Source organism: Syngnathus leptorhynchus, chromosome 3 (assembly GCF_054491065.1).
Source record: "Syngnathus leptorhynchus isolate UIUO chromosome 3, UIUO_Slep, whole genome shotgun sequence".
NCBI classification, from domain to species: Eukaryota; Metazoa; Chordata; class Actinopteri; order Syngnathiformes; family Syngnathidae; genus Syngnathus; species Syngnathus leptorhynchus.
Window position 1 is genome coordinate 13,896,788 of NC_141197.1, and position 18,338 is coordinate 13,915,125.

General features: G+C 40.6%; 2 protein-coding genes across 3 annotated transcripts; one reads left to right on the forward strand and one right to left on the reverse strand.

Moving 5' to 3' along the window:
* Positions 1-620: 620 nt before the first annotated feature.
* On the forward strand, positions 621-4,009 carry tacr2 (tachykinin receptor 2). The gene is made up of 7 exons (XM_085906832.1): positions 621-755; positions 848-1,143; positions 2,587-2,781; positions 2,931-3,081; positions 3,181-3,300; positions 3,660-3,736; positions 3,817-4,009. Exons 1-7 carry the CDS (start codon positions 621-623, stop codon positions 4,007-4,009), a joined length of 1,167 nt encoding a protein of 388 aa, XP_085762958.1.
* A 1,131-nt stretch (positions 4,010-5,140) lies between these two features.
* On the reverse strand, positions 5,141-17,409 carry LOC147059389 (hexokinase-1-like). 2 transcript variants are annotated; one of them, XM_085906831.1, is made up of 21 exons: positions 17,083-17,409; positions 13,292-13,454; positions 12,834-12,982; positions 12,630-12,749; positions 12,279-12,374; positions 12,096-12,195; positions 11,838-12,021; positions 11,433-11,588; positions 11,022-11,109; positions 10,637-10,782; positions 10,369-10,561; positions 10,181-10,292; positions 9,536-9,684; positions 8,996-9,115; positions 8,829-8,924; positions 8,598-8,697; positions 8,338-8,521; positions 8,088-8,243; positions 7,874-7,961; positions 7,135-7,280; positions 5,141-6,622 (listed from the first exon to the last, which is right to left on the reverse strand). In XM_085906831.1, the coding sequence occupies exons 1-21, from the start codon at positions 17,143-17,145 to the stop codon at positions 6,475-6,477; spliced, it is 2,757 nt and encodes a 918-aa protein (XP_085762957.1). In that variant the 5' UTR covers positions 17,146-17,409; the 3' UTR covers positions 5,141-6,474. The 2 variants fall into 2 exon arrangements, with proteins under 2 accessions (XP_085762957.1, XP_085762956.1); XM_085906830.1 differs by having other exon boundaries at positions 12,279-12,422.
* Between the last annotated feature and the right edge of the window lie 929 nt (positions 17,410-18,338).

An 18,338-nucleotide genomic window follows, 5' to 3' on the forward strand; every position in this document is an offset into this window, starting at 1 on the left:
GACGTGCTGAGCACTAACTCACCCTGCTACACATTTTAATTACAGAGTATGTCAACCAGCGCCAGACAAAATTCTGTTCAACCTAGGAGAGTCCACTCAATCTCTTAGTACATTGGAAGAATACTGATCAATTTATGTTGTAAGGTGTAAAATGTACCTATTACCCATAAAGCCACGCACCGAAACGACCACTCTGGCAAATGGGTGATAATGTCTGCGTTGAGATGTTGCAAAGTGGAGCTATTAACGTTTGCCCTTCTCTTCACACCCAATGTGCAGTAAAAGCAAAATTCAATTAGCAACTGATGAAAAACTTCCCAAAATGGGAACGATACTGCACCATCCATCCATCCATCTGTCCGGATAGTTCCACCAAGGCCGCACAATCCCGATGAGATCAGCATCAAAAAATAAATTATAGATCGAGAAGCTATTTATTGATTCAAGGAAACCCAATTTCAGATCATTGGTGCCCTGAAAGGTACTCTTTTGTACATGTGGCCTGTCAGTCACGGCCCATTTGAGCTTAAGACAGTATTTGTACCTCTGGGAACGTGACTGGACCACTTAATGGCATTGCTATTTCTTCCGTTTCCGTTGGCAACAGGTGACGAGTGACCATGGACCCTGACAATTCAATTCAGCGTATTGAACAGGACCTGAAGGCCACTTTTCTGCCAATGCTAGTCACCAGAGACTCACTGGAGGACTTAAATGAAACCACAGGGAATCAGTTTCAACAACCTGATTGGCAGGTACAAGGCAGTTCTGGTTCAGAATGAGGAGGTTTGATTGATTGCATTCAACGTGCCTTGTGTGAAATAATTTTTCTGACCCTTCACTTCAGGTGGCTCTGTGGGCTTTGGCATACTCGCTCATCATCCTGGTGTCTGTTACCGGGAACGTGACGGTCATCTGGATCATTCTGGCTCACAGGCGGATGAGGACCGTGACCAACTACTTCATCGTCAACTTGGCTTTTTCTGATGTTTCCATGGCAACTTTCAACACGCTGTTCAACTTTGTCTACGCGCTGCACAACGACTGGTACTTTGGCCTGGGCTACTGTCGATTCCAAAACTTCTTCCCCATCACGGCCATGTTTTCATCCATTTACTCCATGGCGGCCATCGCAGTGGACAGGTAAGGAAAGGTTTTGGTGAACTTCCCAAAAAAAATAAATACAAACTTAACTTAAAATAATCTAACTTTGATCAGATACCAGAATAATAGCTTTGTGTTCACATTGAGTGAGTCAATATGTGCTTTAGCTCAATAGAAGCTTTACGAAGCGAATAGCAAATGACTTTGTACTGATTGGAGGCTGTGAGAGAGTGCACAGCAGTAAGTGATAAAAACCAAACTCGGCAAACAAACAACATCGGACAGTTAAAAGCTAAATTGCGAAATAGAAGTTTTATTTTGAGTGAGTAGAAGCTTTAAAACGTGTCATTTCAACGTATATTTGGTCATTCAAAATAAAGATTTGAATTTTTGAATGATTCATGATTTGATTTACAATGTCGCTATGCACTTTGCATAGTCTTTGAAATGAGTCGTTTGGAATTTGACTCAAATAGAAAGATCATTCATGGAATAATAATGACATAACCACTCTTTACACTCTGCCTATATATATCTGTTGTAAAAGTTGAATTACAGAGACAACAAGGATCCAATCATTGTCTCTGACTAATGCAGCTTTTCCACTTTCACAATGACTCTTTTCTCAAGTCAAGGTGCTAATTCTCATTTAAAAGCATCATTCGCATGAATGAAGGTAGAGAATAAAATGGGCCTTTCAATAGCTGTTGAATAAGATGGGCCTATCAAATAGCTAAATCTGGGTTTGGTCTGGCCGATGAGTAGCTCTGTAAACATCTCCCAGGTCAAGGTCAGCCAGCAGCTCAAGCAGATTCCCCCTTGAGGTTTACCTCTCGAGGAGAAAGGGATGAGCACTCCAGATGATGTCAAAGGGAGGCCAGAGGCTGGCTGGCCTTCTGCCTTCAAAAGGAGCTCAACGGGTGATAAGGGCATCTCGGTGACATCAACAGCTTAGGCAGATGAATTTTTCAGCATCTTTCTTCTCAATCGTTTGGTCTCTTGGTCTCAAGGCTCTTTGAAACCAACCGCTCTATTCTGCTCAGGACCAAAAATGGCATCTCTGCAAGATGAACGAACGCTTGGAAGAACTCTTGAACATCAACCCCAGAATTAGCGAAGTACTTCACCAGAGTACGACAATCAATGATGTCAACACAACTCCTGCCAAATCCTAATTTCAAAGCTCTTCTTAATTCTAACTTGCATAGATGCTAAAATCCAAGAACTGGTTGAAATCAGGTGATCCACCAAAATAAACAGAACAGACAACATCCAATAAAAATGCTGAAAGTGCTCGAGTTTGCTTACCTGACTCCATCACATGGAAAGTCTTCTAGAAGATAACTGGAGCTCATCAGTCTTGATGAGAGGGGTAGCCAGGAGACAGAAACAAAAGAAAGCATGCGTTATAAATAATGAGGACAATAAATGGATGTCAACTCTTAATGCTCTCTTCCATGTGACCTTTCACTCCTGCTTTAGATACATGGCCATCATCCACCCTTTGAAGCCACGCCTCTCCTCCACCTCCACCATGGTCGTGATTGCACTCATTTGGATCGTGGCTGTCTTGCTGGCCTTCCCGCAATGTTACTACAGCGTGACCAGATTTTACTACCCCAGAACTGTTTGCATGGTTGACTGGCCGGACGACTACGGAGGGATGCACCAACTCAGGTTTACGTGATGTTCTGGAATTACAAACGTCCACTCGGATTGAACTGTTAATATTAGCATCGTAGCGTTCGGTCAAAATACAACTTTGACTTGATTTTAATTTGTTCTGGCATCCTGCTGACAAAAAAATATCAACGCTTACCTTTTAGCTACCAGTTTGCTGTGATATTGCTGATCTACTTGCTCCCCTTGCTGGTGATGCTGGTAACCTACAGTTTGGTGGGTCGGACGCTGTGGGGGGGCCACATCCCAGGAGAGGCGTCAGACCACTACCACAGCCAGATCACTGCAAAGAGAAAGGTCACATTTCCTACTTTATCATTGCCCTTTACTGCACCGCAGTCAGTCACACAAAAAAATGTGTCCATTGGTTTGACGTACGATACCTTTGTGTCTTAGGTCGTAAAGATGATGGTTGTTGTGGTGGTGACCTTCGCTCTTTGCTGGTTGCCCTATCATATCTATTTCATACTGGGATCAATTAACAGAGACATTTACAAGCAACATTACATTCAACAGGTTAGCACTGATTTGTATACAATGTATTCAAGTGTGTTGGGTTGAGTTGTTTTTTAAGGTATGGAGAGAACCAACTCCTCAAGTAATTATTTCTTCAACTTTCTCTTCTAAAGGTTTAATGACACATCCACTGTAGTTTACTATTGAAATTAATTGGAATGAAAAATGAGGTTAATTGCAAACCGCCAATTGTTAGGTGATAAATAATACTGAAGCGCCTTACGATATAATTCAGTCTGACAGAATATAGAAGAGTCACCACTACTTTAAGTGTAATGATAATATTGATCTTTTTTTTTTTGTTGTGTATAAAAAAATACTGTGCTGTTTTTACATGGTGTATCTTCTGTCCTTGAAAGGTTTACCTGGCCATATTTTGGTTAGCAATGAGCTCCACCATGTACAACCCCATCATTTACTGCTGTCTAAACCAAAGGTAAAGAAAGCCCCCCATTTGCATTGAGACTTAGATGAATCATCCTCAAATAGTTTCAAAAATTTCCTCCTCTGTTGCAGGTTCCGTGCTGGTTTCCGCCACGCCTTTTCTTGGTGTCCCTTCATCAAAATATCAGAGGAGGACAAGATGGAGCTGCAGCATACACACACCTTCAGAGTGACCATGACACGCAGCCTACACAAAAGCAGCGCATGCTCTCCCATCAATGCAAGCGACAAAGGTGACGCAAATAAAAGTTGCGGGCAAGGATGATGCCAAGTTAACACCAGCGACAACTAAGTGGACGTTCACGGTGTCGAGAAGTTGTTTGTTATCTCACATTGATCCAAGAGAAGCCGCCATGATTATTTCCTGTGAACACTGACGACGTGAATGTTGCAGTGATGTTTTTGAATTGTGTTGATGATTGTTATTTTGCAGCTAGCTTCCCAACGTCGAAGGCCATCTCATATCATTTTGCATGTAGTTCAGTGTATACTGCTGATCAACTCATCTGAACCATTTAGGTGTGCTAAAATTGGTGGTATCACTAGAAGTTCGATATTAATTGAACATTCAAAGCTACAGATGACTATCTGGAATTAACATTGTAGATACCGAGAATGTCTTTTAGACTAGTCATTATTATTGTTATACTAACCCAAGACACATAAATGGAAAAAATTATCAGACCAGTGGCCAACCAAAGAAGAGTAAATCTTATCACATTAAAAGATACAAAAATAGAGCAATATGATAATAGAAAAAAAAAAAAAAAAGATTAGGTACTTGCTCTCATTTAATAAAAGAACATGTAATTGTTCCGTCCATTTAAATTGGATAATTTGGAAGTATTTTGACATTGTGGAACAATTATCATTGCCACGATTAGAATCATGCTATTTGAAGTGTGGGTTGGGTGGAAATGGCAACGTGCTTTATTAATGTTCACTGCAGTCTGTATTAGCAGATATATTCAATTCATGCATATTTCATGAAAGATTACAAGCATTTATGTTGGTGTAATTGTATGCAAAGCTCTAAAGTCATGTCAAAAGAATCTTCCAGCTTTAAATTGTACACTGATGTAACATTTCAAAACTGTTATCTTATTTCCGTACAATAGTTTTCATTTCACTGAAGCAGAAATATCATCTTTTACTTAAATTGCTTGGGAAAAAAAAGATGAGCTTCTTAATGTGATAAAAATGCAAATGTTTTGTGAGGTAAATAATGAATGGTAATCATCTTGAAATAATTGAAAATGTGTTGTATGCAAAAAACTGTCAGTTGTTCCAAGACTTAAACGTATTTAATGTGCTCAATAAAAGTGAGAACATTTTCAAATTACATGGTTGTATATTTTGTTCTGGCACACAAATGGCAATGGCAATCAATTTGACATGAGTTTGACTTTATTTATTGAATAATTGACAGTGTTGGACAGATAAAGCAAAGCAATTCAAGTGTTTGTGATGAATACTGAGAATAATGCGGAGTATTTATTGAGGCAGAAATTCGTGAGACTTCTTATCGGTATTGGTTTGAGAGCAGCTTCACTTTGTCTATTCTAAAAAGGGTGCACAGTATAGTTCTTGTATTTTTGTGTCAATGTTACATTTTGCCAAAACCATATCTGGAATGCAAAAAAAGGTTAAAAAGCACAATACAGTAGGAACTGGCAACCAGAGTTGCGAATTTATGCAAGGGGCAACTATAGTTGTAATATTACCATGTAGCACTACTTACAATAAATGGTCTGAAAGTTCAGGTGGATTTGCTAACATTGTAATCATTTTTTTTTACATTCCAAAAGGCTATGTACCTAGAACAGAGCCCTGAGGGACACCAGGAGTGAACCTAAAAGAGAATCTGCAATTCATGCGTAAGTATTCACTTTTGGTTAAGCAAAAAAAATAAATAAATACAACCTAGCTGAGCATTTAAATACCTTCCCTCCTGAGATTTAAAGCATTTACCATATATTTTGTACAAGAGGTGAGAACATTTCATAGCTTTCTCATCAGAATGTTTCATATTGTCTTAAAGTTTCAGCAAGTGTAATATTCCTCCACATATTTGATGGACTCATGCCGTGTGCCATGATTTGTACAAGTGTTGTTTGGACAGAATTTACAGGAGATTACACGAAAATAGAACATCAAATAAAAGGAGAACATGCACATTCAGTAAGCATGTGTCACTCGAGCGGAGATTGGATCTTCCGTTTTCATGTTTATAGGATTAGGCTGATTAGAAATAACACCTTATATTGTGTGTCCGTGTGTGTGTGAATCATTATTGCGGCGTTTAATCATCTCCGGATATAAAAATAAAATAAATAACACGACACCTACCGGAAAGCAACTACAAAATTCCCTTTCGCATATCGTATTTGTGCATTTTGTGCTGACACATTCTGCTGACTTTGGTAGAAAATAGAATTGAATGAACCTGCAGCTAACTAACTATGATGAAAGAAAATGAATACACCAGCGAGACATTGAATTATGATTGACACCTTGCAATTACTGGAAAAAACCTACGGGTGGCAACATTACACACAACACAGCAAAGTTGCAGGGTACTTTCGATATGTTTTACAGCTACGATGGTAATTATGCTACTTAACTTTCACCCGTGTGGACACACTTAAACAGCTCCTGTAGTGTGGGGAAGAGTGGGCAGAACATTGAGGTGCCACTTGGGAGTCCGGAAAAGCCACTGGACTGTGACAGTTACTGGTTGTGGATCTCTTGTCTCAAGCGGACCCCCACAGCGGTGATGAGCGCTGCCCCTTTGCCGCTGCCGTCCTCCGACAGCAGGAAGTTGACGTGGCAGTGGGGGGCCAGTTCCTTAACGGTTTTGTGCATGATCCGAGAGAAGCTGTGGAGAAGATGATCATTAATTGGGATGATCAGAGCAAAATAAAAAAGTGATTGCACGTCAAGATACACGATAACAGATACTAAATCGTGGAAAGTCTTTCTTCAGTCAGGGCTGAGTTGTTGTTCTCAAGAGTTGTCACAAACAGGATTGACACACCAAAACATGGAGTGTCTTATTCTCAAAACAACCCCTAGAATTCCCAGATAAAGAACAAAATGACAAAAAAAAAAATGTAGGTGCTCTACCTTTTCGTGATAGAAAGTTAAATTACAACTTCGTGACAGATACATCATATATTTGTCAAACAGGAAATAAATGTCGGTTATATACGTTTGTCAAACAGGAAATAAATGGCGGTTATTAAATCACCAGCTCTTTCACGGCTGATTTACAATATCTTGTTTGTCCCATCGTAAAACACGCCCTTAATTCTTCCCCTGAACAATTTATGCGCATTTGATGAGGCAGAGAAATGTTGTGCTGAATAATAATGTGAGAATGGATCTTACTGAGGATGCAGTTTATAAAGCGTGCCATCCACCCCGACAGTAACGTTTAAAAAGTCCAAGCCACGGTTTTCCCGGATCTTATCAACGACCGCCGCCATTCCTGCCCCGCAGAGCTGAGCGGCTCGATGTGACACCGCTCCGCAAACCTGTAGAACAACAAAATCACTATCGTCATTGCATCACATAAACCTGTATGGAATCTCTCATCAGTTCTGAAAACCTTCATTTCCTCATGTGAAATTCTCACACACAAAAGCTCTTTCACAAATTACAGTTGAGCAAATGTTTTGTAAGATCCAAGATTTCCACACCAATGTGCAGAACTGCATTTTGTTATAAAAGCTCAACTCAGCAGCAATAAGGTTCAAGAGTTGATTTTGATAATGCTCTCTGTTGGAGGCCAGTAAGGTTGTGAAAGTGATAAATGTCACAATATCTTTTGGAATTCAAAATAGTTTTCCACTCAAGATTGAATCCCGGGCATGCTTTGAGTCAAATACGAAGGGAAAGAGGCATTAATAATATATACCGTCGAGGTTTTTTGATTCAAAACAATAGTGGAAAGCAGAGACCTTGGCTTTAGTATTCCACTTGAAGTAGTCATAGATGATTAGCAAAATATGATAGCTTGAATGGTAGACTGTTGCTTTTACACATTTCCCCAACAGCTTGGAATCAAGAGGGCATACATATTTCTTTTTTTTTTATGATTTGTATTCAACAAAGTGACACAGCATACCTTTTTAACAATGATACTGTCATCACAAGTGCTGTCCAGTCCCAACTGTTGCAAGATGGCCCTCACTTGAAGTAACGCCAATCTGTCACTAGAGAAAGACACATACGCCGTGTTAGCAGCGGGAAAGAAAATCAACTAAGTTGAGGAATACTCATATAACTAGACATTGGACAAAAATAAATGACTCAACTAAAACATTGAGGTAGTTTCTTACCTCTCGATCTGAGAGAGGAATTTTGTTTCAAAGATGCCTCTGGTCTTCAGCGTTTCCGAAATCTGACCTCTGAAGAGGAAGCCCCTCTTGGTCAAATCTATCAAGATGTTTCGCACTATTTCGCCGAGGTACATACCGCTACACATTTTCTCGTATCTGTAGTGTGAAAACACACACACACACACACACACACACACATTATAACTGGAAAGTATTCACAACACTTGAGTTTTTCCACATTTTTTTTTACCTCTGTTTTCCGGGATTGAGAGAGAAGTCATCGACAGCACGATCGTACTCGGTCCTGATGTCGTCTAGGCATCCGTTATCACCAAATGCCCCCCACTCCATGTTGACACACATTCTCCCTTGGTTGGAATCTACCATCTCAATGTTTCTCATTTCCTCCATGTAACACGCATTGCTGCCGGTGCCTGCACTCAGTAGCCGAGGTGTTTTGTTACTTGGGTCATCTCGTTGAAGTTGCACGAATAAAATGGAGAAACTGACCAGCGATGAGCCCAATTTCACAGGTGGGCTCTTCGTACGCGCAGGTCATCATGGTGCCCACTGTGTCGTTCACTATAGCCACCACATCCAGGTCGAATTCCTTGAGCGGAAAATATAAGGAAGAATTACATTAATACAAAAGAATCAAATTAAAAGGACCTAGTGCCAATTCAATCTCTGATGGATAAACATTTCTATTTCCATGATTGTATTCCACCAAACTCTTCTTACCTCTCTCCTTTTAATGGCCTCTCTCAAAAGCTCCACGACATCTTCTCCTTCACAATCTGTAGCCTTAAAGCCTTTAGTCCACGTCACCAGGATGCCCTTTGTAAACGTACACAAACACCGGCTCGGAAAATGCCACCGTGTTGAGAGAACTCCAAACGGGTACTCACGGCATCCAGGCTGGTCTGAAGGCAGGGGAATGAGAAGGTGAAGCCGAGAGGAAGACGAGCATTCTTCATCCCCATGTAGTCCAGGAAGTCACTTATACAATGCACAATGTGATCAAACAGCTGAAGGAGGAAAGGAGAGACGCTGGTGTAAATTGATGTGAAAATGTTGAAGTGAAGAAATGAATGTGTTCTGAGGTGGAGCAAATTTGTGTCATTTTGGAGGAAGCCAGACTAGATGGAAATTGAAAACATGTGGGGAAACATTCAAACTCAACCACTCTTCTGCCATCAAGTGGTCAGTTCATCCAAATAGTTTGGAGAAAACTTTCCTGTGACGGGCCACGGGTCAAAAGGTGACAGACAGGATTACCTTGACAAACAAATTGAAGTCACCTCCACTAATCCTAAAAAACACCATCCCAGCCAGTTCACATTGAAACAGCAAGCTTACCGTCAACCTGTCAGCTTTTCACACATCTATTTTGTCACAATCATATGCTGCCCGTTATTTCTTGGGCATAGATTGTATCAACTTCTCACCTCCTCTCCTGTTCCCTGCATCACTTCTTGAGGAATAGCGTAAATCTTGTTGTGCATTTCCACCGATCTCTTCTTCCCAGAACGAATTTTGACCATCAGTACTCTAAAGTTGGTTCCTCCCAAATCCAAAGCCAGGAAATCGCCATTTTCTGCAGTCAGACAGACAGACAGAAACACAAAATAGTTGCTTTTAATAATGACAACATCTAAGAAGTGCAAATACATTGCTCAGTCTTTCTCATTGCAGACTTGTTTATAAGAAAGTCTGGTCGTGTGTGTGTGTGTGTGTGTGTGTGTGCGTACACCGTGACATGACACAGCTCCTTAGGCTAAAGATAGCGCCTCTTTTTACTCCTGCTGTTCCAAAGCTTGACCTTGGCGCTAGGCTGTTATCTGAAGTAAAATATTCTGACTGCCTCCATGGAGACTATAAGCTTGAAAATCCCTTTCTTTTCAGCTCCATTATTAAAACACCCACATAAAAACAAATATATATAATCGACATTTCTTGAAAGAAATCCGACTGCTTAATTCAGCTCTAAAGTTTTTGCCAACTACTTTTGAAATTGGTTATAACAGATCCATATTTTCTGATATTACTCAAATACTTGTAACCGTGTTGTGTCCTGACAAAAAATGTCTAACCTGTGCCGTCGGGTGTGCTGCACACAAACGTTGGCAACATTTTCACTGTGGCGGACTCCTGCGTGGCCTTTGAAAGGCCATTTTGAATCTCGGTCCTCATTCTCTGCTTGACCTGGACAAATGATACAACACTCATTTATAAAACACTCATTTGTAAAACTTAACACTTCTTCTATCCGTGCCCACACCTCCAGCAGTTGATCGGTCGTCAGGCGGAATTCTGAGAGAGTTTGTGCGATTTGCTTCGACTGCTCGGCAAGTCTGTAGGCCACAGCCGTCACCATGGCGGCTCCTTTTCCGCTACCGCTCTCCGACAAGAGGAAGCGCACGTCAGAGTCGGGGACCAGCCGACGGACCGCCTTATGAAGACGACGTGCGTACCTGAAGTAGATTTGTCATTGTGGAATTCAAACATTGACAGGGCCGGCGACATTTTGTAAATGGAGCATGACTCACTGTGGATGCATCTTGTAGAGCGAGCCATCAATGCCAACAGTGGTGCGCAGTCGGGCCACGCCTTTGTTCTCCTTGAGCCTCTTGAGGATGCCCGCTAGTAATGCTGCTATCAGGTTGGCAGAGCGGACAGACACAATGGTGCAAACCTAAATGGAGCGGATGAGGAAGCCATTAAAAAAAAAAATCCTGCCATCCTTTTTTTTTTTTTTCGAGAACCACTTAACTAAGGGATAATGCAAAATTTGAAATCCAGCCCAGATGATCTGGTGCAATAAGCGAGCAGGGGTTGCCCCAAGATTTATTACAAGTGAATCACACGTGAGGTAAAATGACACTAGTATAAGGGCAGCCTCCATTTCAGGAAGGAGTTGGCAACAATACCCACATGTTGAACGGCAATGCAGTCGTCATCCGAGGGCTCCACGCCGAGTCGGATTAAAATCTCTTTGGCCTTGATTAATCCCTCTCTACTCCTAAACAAGACAGAGACAGAAAGAGGAATACTGTATTGTAATCCAATAAAAGAGGGTGGCCCAAACTTTTTCACCTTAACAAATGGAAAGTATTATTTCAGGAATTTTCATGAGAATAAAGATCAGGGGTTAATCTGAAAAATAAATGAAAATGGCAGAACCAATTTGGGGGGGGGGGATTTTGGCCTGCTTTATTTCAGCTTCTCATATCTTTTGCTCTCATCCTTTGTGATTGAAGGCTATAAAAATAAGCTGACTGGACTTTGTAGTCTGCTGCGGAATGCCTATATGAATCATGATGGCACATCAAGTTTGCAACTTACTTCTCAATGGCTGACACGTGCTTGGTCTCAATTTTGCCTTTAGTAAGAAGCTCAGCAGTGATTCTTCCCTCAAACAGCAAACCCTCCCTGGCCATCTTGACCAGAATGAGACGAACCAGCTCGCCCATGTACAGTCCACTAACCATCTTCTCAAACCTGTAATCAAAGGAACAAATTGTAAAAAAAAAAATAATAATAATAAGAGAAACGCTGGCATTATTGTTGAACTCAATGAAGCAAAGATTTTCTCCCATCAAAAGATTTCTGGACAACATTTTTGCTTTCCTGAATTGCCCATTTTTGCCCATATTGTGATACATACTTCTATTGTGATGTCTTAGCCTTGCAAGTGGTTTTAAAAAAAAAAAGAGTCTTCAAGTAGCAGCGTGAACCAAAATGACGTACAGCTGCTTGCCGGGGTTCAGAGAGCCTCGGTCAATCTCTCGGTCAAACTCGGTCCGGATGTCCTCCAACCAACCGTCGTCTCCAAAGGCCCCCCACTCTGTGTTCACACACATCCTGCCTTCGTCGCCTTCCACCAGGTCGATGTGACGTAGCTCCTCCATGTAGCACGCGTTGGTGCCGGTTCCTAAAAGAAATAAAATTAGGAATAAATACTAGAATGAATTCAGCTCTGGTTTGGGAACAATGTGGATGGAATACCGATGATAACGCCGACTTCACATCGTTGATCGTCGAAGCCGCACGTCATCATCGTTCCCACGGTATCGTTCACCACAGCCATGATGTCGGCTTCGTAGTCCTGGAAGACACAGAAATGACTTAATGGCGGCCCCTCGCTATTACGTGCTGTAAAACTCCAGGCGAGATGAAGACGCGACTTACTCCTCGTTGTTTGATGGCTTTGTTGAGCATCTTTACGACATCCATGCCCTCGACTCCGCTCGCCTTGAAGCGCTTGGTCCAAGTTAACAGAGTGCTCTGGAGACAGACAAAGCAAGGCCGTCTGTCACTCAAGCTCCTACAAAACTACAGGAAAACATCGGACGTTTCTTATTTGTACTGTGTGTTCACAAATTAGTAAAAAAAATAACAATTTATTTCACCATTTTATTATATTTTTATATCATTGGTTTTACAAGTATGACTGACACAGCGGCCTTGGGAGATAAGGCGATGAATAAAGAGGAAATTGTGGAGTGCTGTATTTATTAGTTGTTGTAAATGTTATATTACCTCGTCAAGTTTGGTTTGCTGGCAAGGGAAGGAAAACGTAAAGCCAATGGGCAGCCTCTTGTCTTTAATGTTATGTTTTTCCATGAAGTCACCCAGACACTCTGCCACGTGGTCGAACAGCTGGAACAAGGCGGAGACGGGAGTGAGAATGAAAGTGTGTGTATGCGTGTGTGTGTGTGTGTGAGTACTTGAACGTCAACACACTCTAGCTCCGCTCCCGTGCATGATGTCCTCTGGTGTGTCATAAATCTGGCTCTCCATCTGAACTGTCTGCTTCTTCTCGTGACTGACTTTGACGCGAAGGATCCTGAAGGCACTTCCTCCTAAATCCAACGCGATAAAATCTCCTTTTTCTGTAGGAAACAAAGAAAAGGAGAAGATGAATCATGAACAATAGTGAAATTGGGGAAGGAATGTAAACTGTACTGCACTTGAGAGTCTTTTTTTTTTTTTTCCTTCTGGAATGATACAGAACATACTACTAAAAACCACCAAGCCTCACAGTGACGTGGTAAGGAACATGTGGTGAGGGACAGACAGATGATTCATTTGTCTGTTGAGTAATCAGTTGACTTAACGGCAGCACAAAAAGAAGGCGTTTACCATTGACTTATATTCCAAATTCAAATATTTTTGTCTCATTACAACACGGAAGCACTGACCCGAGCCGTCGGGGATGGAGCGTACAAATGTCGGCAGCATCTTTAGCGAGGACGTGGTGTAGGTGTCGCGGTTCAAGCCATTGACCATCTCCATGCGGAAGCGCTGCATGATGTCCAGCAGCGTCTCATCAGAGAAGCGCATGGAGTATAAGTACTTGTCAATCTGATAAGACACACAAAAGGAGATCATTACATTGAAATTCAATTCCATAGTCAATACTTTGAACAATTGAACTATTATTGAATTATAGGCCATATTTAAGGTTGAATCGGCGATGGACAAAATATTGTTCGACCTTACAGACTGGATAAGAGATACATGGATTTATTTATTTTTTATATATTTTTGCTGATCAGACTATTACAATTTGTTTTCTTTGGCTCCCCAAAGCTTTTAACCCACAATCAATCATGTTTTTTTTTTTTTTCCCAAACTTTGATATGAAAAAACCAAAACAGCAAAAAGCAAAAATGAAAGTTAAAACCATAGTAATTGTTTACATAATCACAAGTGGCCTAACCTTTATGGTCAAATCTCACAAAAAGACAAAATGCTCCTCTTCAAAAGAGGATCCAGATTTACTGGATCTGCTAATGATTTAATAATCCTACACCTCTGACGTGAATGAATGGCACTGTTCAATCGTTACCATTTACAGGAAGTGAATGGCACATTGTGACCCATTTATTGCTACCTTTTATAGACTACGTCATAGTTACAACATAGTAGCTGTAACTTTGCTGTTACACATCTTACTATTGGCAGAAAACTTCCCACAGTGTTGACACACCTATGTCACTTGCGTGGTGTCAAACAGGATGTTAAACAAACTGCTGTTTCATCACGTCTGGCTTCTTCGTTTTGCTGAAGACTGAAGTACCCGAGCAATGTTGGATCCCAAAACAACTTTTAATATATAAGATCATGAAAGTTTTATTGCTTATTTTCATTTCTCAATGTCACATTTCCTGGAAGCTTCTTGTCTCTATGTAAACAAGGTCATGACAGTGTCATTGTGGCTTAGAGGAAGTGAATTTGAAATACAAACAGACTGGATCTAGTGTGGAGGAGACATTTTTTGAGACATGTGTTTGTTCTTTATTAAATAAAACTTGACTTATGTTGAAATCCCTAATACTGCAGTGACATTAATAAGGTAAAAGTGCTGACAATTGAGATATGGTTTGAACGTTGGCTTTTGTAAGATACAAACCTTGTGATCTTTTAATATTCCAAAATAAAATGCATATGATACAAAACAGTGACACTGTTTACATACAAGTGTTAAATATGGTGTGCAAGTGTTACATTCTCTGTCACATTACCACAAGAGGAGTCTGACATGGAAGCTTATGAAATCATTAACCCTGACCTCTCCCTTTGGCAAAATAAATCAATAAGTCAGATGGGGTTTTTTTTTTTTTACAAATGGAGAGGCAAGATCAAAATCCCAAAGAGAGAGGACAGGTAAGACTGGATTAGTGTACTCAACAACACACCTTTGTCTACTGATCTGTCTCCTTGTCACAGGCTTGATTGGGGAAGTGCTGAAATGTGACACTGGTGGTTGGACGTGTGCACATATGGAAAAGCTCTTTCCTCTTCTCTACCCTAACCTTGCAATTTGTCACACTCGAAACTAGAAGACACAGTCCATGAATGGTAAACCTAATTTACAAGATTCTAAACATAGATTGGGCTTTATTTATGTATTATGACTTGAATTAGCGGGGAGTTATTTGGTGGAATGAATGAAAAGCTTTGAAGGTATGATTGTCCTTTATTTATATAAATGAAGGAAATGTGTTGTGGTGAAATAGAACCATCAAGAATATATTTGAAATCATTTTGATAGATTTGAAATAAATGCAAAAAAATAGAGACATAAAAAATGAACTCAAACCTTTAACCACACTTAGCAACATTTATGGCACTGTAAATGCAGTTTGTATGAATCTTTGATGACTTAGCATTTTGAGTTTAGCAGAAGGGTCACTAAAACAATCCATGAGCTCAAGAACTACACAACACCTGGCTGGAGTCTTGCAAGAACGTCTCTAAGAGTCTGCATGGTACTTATGTCACATGGCTCAAAGCTGGCCTATTTCAGGGAGGACGAGAGAGGACAAGAGAAAGGGAGGGAGGGAGGGAGGGAGGATTTGATGCGTTGCATTGCATCAGATCCCCAATGCACTTCATTTGTTTTTACCACCGCAGGCAATTGTTCGATAACAGCATTTACACACAAACACACACACACACACACTCAGACATTGTGAGTACGAAAGAGGAATGTGACAGGCCTAAACTTTCCCACATTTATAAAGTAAGCCTTAACTTAAAAGACAAGCTGATGACATCATCAGTGAGCGACCTTAAAGGGTCCCCCCCTGGCTTCACGTGTGAATCATGGAGCACATGTTGGAGAGGAAAATGTGAATGCATTTGTTTGGATCAGGGGAAAACAAAGATGACATGGTGTCTAATATAACACATGACAAAAACACAAGAATGCCGGTAGCCTGGAAACACTATCTGATCAGGGTTTGCAGGAAACCTTTAAAAGATGGAAGGCGCCTCGAGGCCCTTGAAAACAAGCTCAGTCACATTTGACTATGAATCTAAATAAGCAGGTTTTCAACTGAATTCTTTCTTCACCCACCTTGATTTCTAGCCAGGAGGGCAAACGTATGTATTTAAGGACTTTGTTATATTTTTAAAACAGATGAAGTAAAAATTGTAGAAGTTAACATGATATTTTTAGGTTTTAAATGATCATCAATTGAATTACAATTAAAAATAAAGTGATATGACCCATTATTAAATGCATCAGTAAAATAATTTTTCCAAAATTATCTTATTTCAATATATTTGGATGACCTGATTTTAGGGGAAGAGCTATGTGGTGGCCAATGATGGCCATGGGCACCACCAGTGCTGAGGGATACAGAATATTATTGATTGCAACACACAACCTAAGTATCCTCAAATTTGCCACACAATGCATTTGTTTATATTAAAATGTCTCAAAAATAATGCATTTGTTTATCATTTTGGTTCTCTAATTGCTATTTGATTGAGTTCATCAGTTCTGTCTGTATTTGAAGAAATGGTAGATTATTGTATCTTTTCCCAGTCAATGTGCTTCTTAGATACAAGTTAAATGAATAGCCATTGATTAGCAGGCGATTTTTCCCACATTCAACATGCAAAATTGAACTGGCCACCAGTGTTGCCTATCACACTAAAATTGGAAATTTCTTAAACCTTTATTTTGTCAATATCTTGAAACCAAGGGAACAGACAGTATAGTACAGTACAATACAGTACAGTAAGAGCTACGGGACAGCCAAAATAATGGAGAGTGAGATCAATAGATTACAAAACCATTCACCAGAAATCAATTTAACAGTTTTTCTTGTCACAAAGCAATTTTGCAAGCAGCCCATCATATAGGTACTCTAAAAAATATGACCTCAGTACATTGCTCATTCAATTATTATAAACTTGATTTGTTTTATAACCAAGGTAAATAATAAAGAAAGGCTATGGAATGTCTTTCTATGCTCTACCAAGATCTTTTTGGTCATGCGTGCTTTCATCTTTCATTTCCTCTTCAGTTACACTTTTAACAGTACACTCAAAACTAACGTTTAAGGAAGCAGCAGTGTCACATTTGTAGGTCAAGAATTGTATGCACGCTGCCTGCCAGGTAACCGAGCCAGAGAAACAACAATTGGAATTGACAACCACATAACATGTAGTCAGTCAAACGAAATGGAGCGCTCACCTTTTTGACGTAGTCATCCTTGAGTTCTGTGAAGTAGTAGGCTAGTAGCTGCGCTGCGATCATCCTGCTTCTTTCTCCTCTTCTCTTCTCTCTCTCACACACACGCACACACACACACACAAATGGAGGGAATCAAAGTGTGGTGGGGGGGGGGGAGAGAAAGAAACCCAACCTAAACGTCTACTTCATGCAACACTAGGGGCTTGTTAATAGAAAATAGAGAGGGGAATAAATATCCACAATCAAGTCAAGGCAGGTTTAAAAGTAGTCAGCTGGCTCATGTGTGGCACTTTTTTTGCTCAGCCGGCCGGCATGTGAGCGAAAGCAAAGAAGTGACTGAGTGAGCCAGCAACTTTGGAGGCAGAAGGCGTTACACCGCAATAAAGACACGCCCACTAATTGACATCTGATTGGATAGGAGTTGTGCATAGATGCGATATTTATATGCATATGTAAATTAAACCCTTGCAGCGCTCCGCGCCATATTGAATGTGGCAACTCACACTCTCTCTCTCTCTCTCTCTCTCTCTCTCTCTCTCTCTCTCTCTCCTCTCTCTCTCTCTCTCTCTCTCTCACTCTCTCCCTCTCCTCCCTCTCTCTCTCTCTCTCTCTCTCTCTCTCTCTCTCTCTCTCTCTCTCTCTCTCTCTCTCTCTCTCTCTCCTCTCTCTCTCTCTCTCTCTCTCTCTCTCTCTCTCTCTCTCTCTCTCTCTCTCTCTCTCTCTCTCTCTCTCTCTCTCTCTCATCTCTCCTCTCCTCTCTCTCTCTCTCTCTCTCTCTCTCTCTCTCTCCTCTCTCTCTCTCTCTCTCTCTCCTCTCATCTCTCTCTCTCTCTCTCTCTCTCTCTCTCTCTCTCTCTCTCTCTCTCTCTCTCTCTCTCTCTCTCTCCTCTCTCTTCTCTCTCTCTCTCTCTCCTCTCTCTCTCTCTCTCTCTCTCTCTCTCTCTCTCTCCTCTCTCTCTCTCTCTCTCTCTCTCTTTCACTATTTAATGAAAACAAAACAAAAAACACGTTTTAGAACATTATTTGGGCATTTTAAAGTTTTAATTGTTCTCCCATCTACAATATCCATTAAAGAGAACCAATGTGTGGGTTCTAAAGATTCTTTTTTTTCTTCTTGTTTTACAAATACCATTGAACAAAAAAATAATCGGTTTTCTCAATTGGTAATCAAACGTCATGTATTCTCACTTACCTCCATGAGATATGGGTTTTATTCAAAACAGTTGCTCGGAGTTCCACGCATCTCCCTCCAAGCA

Excerpts from the sequence above, each read along its gene's own strand:
- tacr2 (XM_085906832.1), top strand. The coding sequence starts at position 621 with ATGGACCCTGACAATTCAATTCAGCGTATTGAACAGGACCTGAAGGCC. Across the intron at positions 3,082-3,180 it reads AGATCACTGCAAAGAGAAAG|GTCGTAAAGATGATGGTTGT; the intron begins GTCACATTTCCT and ends TTTGTGTCTTAG. Across the intron at positions 3,301-3,659 it reads AGCAACATTACATTCAACAG|GTTTACCTGGCCATATTTTG; the intron begins GTTAGCACTGAT and ends TGTCCTTGAAAG.
- LOC147059389 (XM_085906830.1), bottom strand. The coding sequence starts at position 17,145 with ATGATCGCAGCGCAGCTACTAGCCTACTACTTCACAGAACTCAAGGAT. Across the intron at positions 12,750-12,833 it reads TGCACGGGAGCGGAGCTAGA|CTGTTCGACCACGTGGCAGA; the intron begins GTGTGTTGACGT and ends GCCTTGTTCCAG. Across the intron at positions 10,562-10,636 it reads CTCTACAAGATGCATCCACA|GTACGCACGTCGTCTTCATA; the intron begins GTGAGTCATGCT and ends AATCTACTTCAG.